Raw genomic sequence first — 9,139 nt, forward strand, 5'->3', positions numbered from 1 at the left:
CGAGACTCAGAGAAGACAGGCGACTTGTCCAGGACTGCAATTTCTCTTGGTAGAGTAGGACCAGGCCAACTACGGTCTTTGGGCCAATTCCAGTCTGTGTTCTGTTTTTGTCGATAAAGTTTTATTGGAACACGACATGCTCAGTCATCCATGGACAGTCAATGGTGGCTTTTGTGCTACAATAGCAGATCTGAGTAGTTATGACTGATTCTCTCTCCCATCTCACAATCCAAACCGCCTGCTACCCAGCCCTTTATGGAAAGTACCTGTAACAGAACAGCCAATTCCTACCTGCACCCACCCACACAGGCTCTCGGGAAGAAGGAAAGCCACCTCCTGTTCTTTTGTTTGCAGAGAAGTGACATCAGTTCCTTTTCTCCTCACTCACCACGCAATTAGCTCACAGAGGCAGGAGCCCCAAGGAGTCCCTGAGTGTTTGTTTAGAAGCCTCTCTGCAGAAGATGCTTTTTGTCTCCAAACCACTGCCAAACTTTAATAAAGCACGGCCACGTCATCTCCCACCAAGCAAACAGGAAGCCGAGCTCTGCCGCCCAGCTGGGTGGATGTCAGCTGCGGGCCCCTGCAGATTGCCTCAACGAGGACAGATGTAGCTTGTTTGGGCCTTTTTTTTTTTTCCATTTGAGAACTCTGCCGAGGGAAGATGAGGGTGCCGTTGGGGAGATGAATGTGTTGGTTCTAATTATCTGAGTGGGTAGCAGAGGTGACATGTGGCAGGATGGGCTCCGAGTCACTTACCTGGAACTCAGCCAAGCAAGCCTGAAGAAAGGGCAGAATTCCAGCGAAGATGAAGCTCAGAATGAAGCACAAAGAAAGAGGCACCTATGAGGCCCCAGGCCACAGGGCAGGGGACTTGGTGTTTGGGGATGTAACTCCCAAAATTCTCAATCTGGTCCAGCCTGTTCCAACACTCAGAGTTTGCCTGCCCTCGAAGGGCTCTAGGGTGTTCTCTGGTCGGTCTCACTCTTGAGGTGATGATGGTGATGATGGTGATGATGATGATGATGACGATGATGAAGGCAATGACAGTGACGATGGTGATAAAGGTGGTTGTGATGGTGGAGTGATGATTTTATGATGGTACTGGTAGTGATGGTGATGAACGGGAGGGGAGGTAAGGGTGGTGGTGATGCCGTTAATGATGGCGATGGTGATGGGGGTGGTGAGGTGATGGTGATGATGACGATGATCATGGTGATGGGGGTGGTGAGGTGATGGTGATGATGACGATGATCATGGTGATGGGGTGGTGAAGGTGATGGTGGTCATGGTGATGGTGATGGTGATGGGGTGGTGATGCTGATGACTGTGCTGATGGCAATGGTCATTGTGATGGTGATGTGACGGGGATGGGAGTGATGATGGCAATGGCAATGGTGATGGTGCTGGGGGTGGTGACAGTGACGGTTACAGTGATGGAGATGGCAATGGTGATGGGGTGGTGAAGGTGATGGTGGTCATGGGGTTGGTGATGTTGATGGTTATGGTGGTGGTGGCATTGGTGAAGGTGATGGTGGTGACGGTGATGTGATGGTTACGGTGGTGGAGGTGGCAATGATGATGATGTTGGTGGTCATGGGGTTGGTGATGTTGATGGTCATGGTGGTGGTGATGGCAATGGCAATGGTGCTGGGGGTGGTGATGTGACGGTGAGGCTGATGGCATGGAGATGGTGACGGTGATGGTGGTGGTGTTGGTGGCCCTGGTGGTGGGGTGGTGATGCTTTTCATGATGGTGATGGTGATGACGGTGACGTGGGGGTGACAATGGTGATGACGATGAGTACTGGCTTACCGTGTTCAAGGCACTGCCATAAGCAATCAGACACATGAGCTCACTCCATCTTCCCCGCGGTGACAGTCCCCATCTCATCTGACAGAGGGAGCCCGGGAAGACCAGGGCCAAGCAGGTGCTGGAGCTGGGGCTGCTCCCGCCTCTGTCCAGCTCTTCTCTCTGGGGCCTTCAAAGCCTCGGTGGCTCAGCTGGGCTCCAGGGGAAGCTACGTGAACTTTTCTTCCACCAAGGGATGGACTTTGTGGGCCACCGGCCTCTGTCATAACACTCACTTGTGCCACTTCATCGTGAAAGCAGCCGTGGGAAATGTGTAAATGGCTGCAGTCTTGTTCCAATAAAACTTTATTCAAAAACACACAGAAAATAGGGGCCCCGGCAGATCTGACATGGGACCCAGCAGATTGTGTTGCAGCTTCAGGGGCCATGTGGGAGAGCAGGGGAGACCTGTGGGAGGTCTGCTTCTAATTAGTGAAGACCTGCACCAGCTACGGCTATGGAGAACACTTGTGCTCATCACTGTACCCCCCCCAGGGACAGCAGGGAGGGGACAGGTGATGGTCGACAGCTGTGCCGTTACAGATAGGTAGGAGATAAGCCCTGCTGTTCTGCTGCAAGGTGGGATGACCAGCGCTAGCACGTAGTATGTTTCAAAATAATAAAAACAGAAGATTTAAAATATTTTCAGCACAAAGAAATGCCAAATGTCTGAAGGGCTGGATATTCTAGTTAACCTGATTCGGTCACTCCACGATGTCTGTGCATCCAATCATCAAACTGTACCCTATAGACATATGCAGTTATTATGCCAGTTAACAATAAAAAAAAAACTAGGAATGAATGAATGAATGGTTACTCCTAAAAAGAAAAAAACCTCAACCAATCACAACTTGGTGATTTCTGGATGATTCCTCGCTGCCTTCCGGGACAGGGGAGGGGATGTCCGCTTGCCCTCTGAACCATCTCTCTGGGTTGAAGGGGACACGTCTGCAGTCCAGCTGAGGGGTGGAGAATGGACCTGGAATGGCCTGGAAGGATCTAGAGAGCGTGGTGATCCCGGAGGTGAGGACCTCACAGCCCACAGCTGCATGCCCAGAGGGGGTCCCAACCGGTCTGAGCCGAGAGAGCCTCAGAGTTGGGAAAGAGACATGGACCCATCAAGTCTGTGATTCTGTCTCTGCACCAAGGTCTCGGGGTGCAGGGATGGGCTTGCTCCGTGGCTGTCGCCCTCTGAGACACAACAAGCTCTCAGCACCATGACCGCTAGCTCTGGCCTGGTCCGGGGTCTCAACAGGAAGAACGTCGGAGGTCACCTGGTCCATTGCACAGACAGAGGTGAGTCCAGCAGGGACGGGGCGTGCCCACAGTCATGCAGTGAGGGACAGCAGGAGTGCTCAGGTCCCAGTCAAGGGCAGCTGCTTGTACTAGGCGAGACTGTGCCTTCAGGAGCAGTGAGGGGTGGGGCCCCCGTCCTCCTTTCCCTTTCTCTGGTCCACCCCACTGAAGAGACAGCCCACCTCCTGTGATGGGCTGGTAACTGTCGGACGCTGGCTCTATGGGGTCGGTAGGGGACCACGTGCCAATCTCCACGTGATGCGCTCCCACATCAGCTGACGTCAATGGGCAACGTGATGTCACTGCACAGAGCGGGCAAGAATCAATCGGGCACACCAGCCCGGAGGAGCTGGGACAAGTTGACCCTGGCACATGGGATTCAGCCTGTTGGCATCACAACAGTCCCACTGAGAATGCCACCAGGCTCATTCTTGACGTGAACCATTGGATTCCCTTTTGTAGAAGCCATTTTTAATTTTTGATCATTAAGGACAAAAAGAGTCACAGTGTGGACACATTTGCCATCTTTCCCATGCACTTCCAATCCAAACCACCCTTGGTGAGGCCATGTCGCTTTCCCATGGGTTGGTCTGGCCTCAGTTCTGAGGTCCCCTTCCGCCTCCTCCTCATTTACACTCAGCCAAACAACACAGCACCAAGAGGAGAGGAATGACCTTTGGAACCGAATCACAGTTTGCAAGACCCCGAGTCTACCCTTCCCCTGGACCACCATCTTCTCCAGATGCCGAGCCTGGACCTCCTTCCCAGGCCTCCCTGATGGGCGACTAAGCGGAGCATCGACGAGTCGGAACAATCTGAATCGGCTGTATTGAATACACCTGCAGAACCCAATCAATGGCTCCCGCCCTCCTTTCTTTTATTTTAGTAATTAACATTGTGGAGTTAAGTCGCTCTAATTTCCAGCCAGTCTGAAGTGACAAAAGTTCAATGCACGCTGTCTCTGGGGACGCGATGAGTATCTGCTCCTGTGTTTGCTGTCTTGGGACTTGCCGCATTATTTGTAATTGGTATTAGCAACTTTAAATTCTGATTAATTGCTCAAGTGCCTGTTTCCAATGCAGAAACAAAACCACCAGAGGAGAAGTAATAGGCCCAATTACCCTAGGTAGGCTGTCGGTAATAGATTTTTATTATCGGGATAGCTCATCTCGGAGGCAGACGCAGAGAGACCTGTTTCATCAGGCAGCGACACTCTTGAATTGAGACGAGCAGGTTCACCAGGATGAAGATGGGGTGGGGGGATTCAGATTCAGAAACACGCTCGGGGCTGGCAGCACTGGGTCCTGAGCCCCTCCTAGGACCAAGTTTCTTAGCACAGAAACCTTTTGGGGGGTCAGGCCGGCAATGCAGAGACCATGGGGCCTGGAGGAAGTGGGGTGATGTGAACACCCAGGGGCTCCCCGGCCACCCTGGAGCACACGGGAGACCGTCAAGGTTGGGGAGCTAGAATAGCCTGTGAGCACCAAGTTTACCAACATGGGGCCACGTTGGATCACACCGAGATAACAGGCCAGTAATTAGGAGAGCTATCTTTGTGTCAGGAGAGTCATAAAATGTGTTATTTACACCCAGCTTGTGGCCCCAAATGCCCTCCATATGGAATGACTTTTTAAATACTTCACTTCCCAGACAATATCGTTCATCTCAGTGTGCTCAAGTTCATGGTCGTTAGCTGGAGGGAAACATCCACGGAGAGCATGATGGGAAATGAACTCTGCAACTCTGGGTGGGGGAGTGCCCTGGGGCCAGTCGTGGGAGGGGGCTGGGTGCCCATCCAGGGTGGGAAGAAGCGTGCGTAGGTCTTTAGGTGCAAAAATAAAAAATAAAAATAAAAATTAAAAACAAAGAAACTTAAACAAATTGAAAGAACAAACAGAATCTGGCTTGGGATTCCCTTCTTATCAAATGTAGCTGGATTCCCAGAAAATAGGAGAAAGAAGACATCACCACCAAAAAGAAACCAGGAGAAAGAAGGAAAAAGGGAAGACAGAAGAGAGATCATGCTTTAGGGCTATTTATGGAGCAGGCGAGAAGCCCGGTGGGAGTGACTTCCTGGATTTTTTTCAATCAGACATGATCGTACCCATTTCACAGATGGGGTAGGTGAACCTGCTCCACAGGGCTAAGTTCTGATAGGAAATCTTGCTTTTAAAAAAGACAATGAGGGGCTGGGGATGTGGCTCAAGTGGTAGTGCGCTCGCCTGGCATGTGTGAGGCACTGGGTTTGATCCTCAGCACCACATAAAAAAAAAAAAAAAGATATTAAAAAAAATAACACAATGAACAAAAAGACTTGATTCCAGAACCTGAGGGGTACTGAACTTTCTCTCCATCCACTCCACCAGTGGCCTCTGAACGAGGTCATGGGGACCCTGCCCCAGGGAGACTCCAAGCCAGCACTAAGCTGAAGGAGGTCATAGAAGCAGAGAGAGCTCATTATTCAACTTTCAAGAATTTTGCAAGCTTGTTGTTAAACACAGCTAATTATCAAAGATTAAATGACAGAAAGTGACCATTGCACAACCGTATTTTTAAAAAGCGCTGTACTCATGCTTCCTGATCATTTTACCAGCATTTCACTGTTGCCTGTTTTTGGAGTTCACCGAGTGAATGTAATCCTTACGGTGGGAATGGTCTATATGGGTGAGCCACTGCGCCTGCCTTCCTGCCTCTGCATCCAGTGGCGTCATCTAGGTTAGCCTGAAACCCGCCCTGGTCGGGGGATTTACACCACAGGCATCGGCAGACACGGGAGCCAGGAGTCCTGTGCTCTGGGGAGCCCGTAGCTGGGAATGCACCAGCACAGCTCTGCCCCCGCTGTTTTCCGGTGGCCTGGTGGAGTCCTCTCCAGTCCACATTCACCTTTTGAACCCACTGATGGCTTCTATTTTTCTTTCAAAGGAAATCAAGCACTACAGAGCGGGGCTGAGATCCCTCGGAACTATCCCCTCGTCTGATTCAGATCTCACATTTTTTCATTTTTCCCCCTTTAAAGGTGGAAAATATACTCCAAAGTAACAGCAAATAAATAATTCATGGGCCATGTATAATTGATGCTGGGTTTAACAGAAGGAGAGCCGTAAGTGGTTGTCTATTAACTATTTATGAGTTTGCCTGGGCGGCTGACAAGCCACGCTCGGCAAGGAGATCACACCCGTGCTCCCATGTTTTATTTAAACATTATTAAAAGTACACAGCCTGCAGAGAGGCCTTCAATTCCACCCAGAATGAGATTCCGCTGTGAAGTCGTCCTGGGTCTCAGGAAGGCTGGGCTGGGGTTTGCTAGGAACGCTACCGTCATTGCCCTGGGTATGTTGGAGCAGAGTCCCCACCTTCTCCCACTGTGCACTTTCAGCGCCCCTCCCCCCCACTGTTGGGTGACCCTGGACTCATCGCTTCCCCTCCCTGAGCCTCAGTTTAATCATCTGTGAAATGGGCAATACCATAGCTGTGCCTTTAGAGTTCCTATGAGGATTAGAGGCCAGTGGTTCTTAGCAAGAGGTGATTTTGCCCCTTGGGACATTTGCCATTTGGGGACATTTTGGATGTGGATGACTGGGGCAGAAGAGCTATCTGCATCTAGGACACAGGGATGCTGATAAATATCTCAGTGTGCCCAGAAGAGTGTCCAACAACAGAGAATTATCTGATCCCAAACATCAATAATGCCAAGGCCAAGAAAATCTAGGTTGCAGAATCAAAAGCGATATGGATTGTATGGTTAGTTTTTTAAAGTACTTGAGTGAGTAAAGATCATATGCCTAAAACATCTGAGTCAGTGGATTTGAGTAGGTCAGACCTGGGTTCAAATTCTGACTCTGACACTTAGTGGGAATGCAACTGTGGAGATACTGCTTTGCCTTCTGGCTTTTAGTCATCTCATTGGTAAAATAGGGATAATCACCTCCAAGGATGAGAATCATGTAAAATACTTAGCTCCGTGCCCGGCCCACAGTAAGTGGTGAACAAAGGCCACCACTTGTTATCATCGTCACTGTCAGCTCCGCGGGCACCGGGTGGGGTGTGCGAGTGGAGCGGGTTCCCTTACCATCAAGTCTGGGTGGAAGGAGAAGGTCACAGGGAACGAGCTCATTCAGTCTCCACAGACATGCAGCAAGCCAGCTGTGTGGCGCCCTCTGCTTTACAGGTGGGAAACCGACGTTCTCCAATACGAAGGCCGCTATCTGAGGTCTCAGGCTCCAAGCTCAATGTTTTCCCAACCATCCCATAGTGGGTTCAGTAGGGTCCCCGTAAAATCCATATTCCCTGGGAACCACAGAACGGGACGTTTCTGGAAACAGGAGCCATCGGTTAAGATGAGGCCACACAGGGCTAGGGTGGGACCTGAATCCAGTGACTGGAGGCCTCATAAAAAGAGGAGGGACGCTCAGGGACACAGAGTGGGGGAGAAGGACATATCAGGACAGAGGCAGAGACAGGAGAGATGCAGCCACCAGCCAAGCAGCACGTGGAGCCACGAGGAGTTGGGAGAGAAGGGGGGGAGTCTCCCTTAGAGCCTTCAGAGGGGGCGTGGCCCTGAGGACACCTTGGTTTCAGACTTCCAGTCCCCCCATGACAAATCTCTCTTGTTTTAAGACTTCTGGTTTCGGTGACTTGTTATAGCAGGCCTAGGAGACCAAAACCCGCCTTCTCCCAAGACAAGTAAAATTGTAAAATTAGTTCTGTGAAGCAAGGAGGGGGTGCAGGGCAGAGAGGAGGAAGGTGATTTGTAATTTGCAGGAGGTGAAGAACCGGGATGAGAAAGAAGGAAGAGAGGAAAGGAAAGGTGGGGGGAGAATCTGTGTCTGCAGCCCTACATTCAGTTTATCTCTGACTTCCTGAAGATATGAATTTATCCTAGAGCAGCCAGCCCAGCACACAGCAGACACCCACTACACACTTTCAGAGCTCAGCATGAGGTGTCTTAGTTTTCTGCTGCTATAAGCAAAATCCCTGAGACTGGGTACTTCACAATGTACAGAAATGTACGTGGTTCCTGTTCTAAGAAGTTGAGATGTCTGACTGAGATCACGGGGCCAGCATCCACAGAGGCTGCATCATCCCATGGTGGAAGGCAGAAGGGCAAGAGAGTGAGAGAACAAGAGGGGATATATTCACTTGTATTTTGGCAACCCATTCTGGCAATGACTGCCTGACTTTAATGATAATGACACAAATCCATTCTGGAACTAGTCACCTCCCAACACTGTTGAATTGGGGAAGTTTCCAGCACGTCAACTTTGGGGCACACACTCAAGCCATGGCAGGTGACAATGATTCAAGAATTGCACCCCCTAAGCTACATCAGCTTCATCATTTAAGGGGTGCGACATACCTGCAAATACCCCTTTAAAAAATATCTGCATAATCTATGATTATCTCTCCATATGCCATAAGACAATGAGTCTGTAACATTATTTCTTTTTGAAAGAACAAAAAGAAAATTCTTCCCCCTGGCAAGACGATTGGACTCTCCTGGCCCCCTCCCTGAAAGCTTGTTATTAAAGGTTTAAAAGCCTAACAAATTCATTTCAGGTAGAGCTGAAACAAAAATGGACTTGAGCTTCTGTTACAGGGTGTAACCTCTAAACACAGGAATTCTGATAAATCTATTTAGCTTGATTATCATCAGAACAAATTTATCACGGTGCTGTCAAAAAGAAGAAGAAGAAGAAAGAAACTCAAATGATACGTGCTCTGCCCAGGCCCCGCGGTTGGACTTGACCACTTGCTCCTGGTATCAGTTATTTTTCCTCTTCAAGGGCACAGCTCCGTCCCGTCCCCGTCTGCATCTCCCATCAGATGAGGCGCAGGCCCAGACACGCAGGAGGATGCGAACCCGCGTCCGCGGTCTGACAGGTCCTGTCCTGGAGATGTATTTTCTGAGTTGTTCTCTTCAGAGATAAGTTTTCAAAACGCCGAGGGAACTGTTCAGCAGTGGAGGCCCAGGGGCTAAGGAGACCCCCTCCCTTCC

At 50.2% G+C, this 9,139-nt stretch overlaps 1 protein-coding gene across 1 annotated transcript in view; it reads right to left on the reverse strand.

Moving 5' to 3' along the window:
• The window catches only part of Myo18b (myosin XVIIIB), a 29,147-nt gene extending 27,936 nt beyond the window's left edge, over positions 1-1,211 (reverse strand). The window contains exon 1 of the mRNA XM_077110104.1: positions 1,103-1,211. Coding sequence (XP_076966219.1) covers positions 1,103-1,211 — 109 coding nt within the window. The remainder of the gene's footprint in view (positions 1-1,102) is intronic.
• Between the last annotated feature and the right edge of the window lie 7,928 nt (positions 1,212-9,139).

Source organism: Callospermophilus lateralis, chromosome 1 (genome assembly GCF_048772815.1).
Source record: "Callospermophilus lateralis isolate mCalLat2 chromosome 1, mCalLat2.hap1, whole genome shotgun sequence".
Lineage (NCBI taxonomy): Eukaryota > Metazoa > Chordata > Mammalia > Rodentia > Sciuridae > Callospermophilus > Callospermophilus lateralis.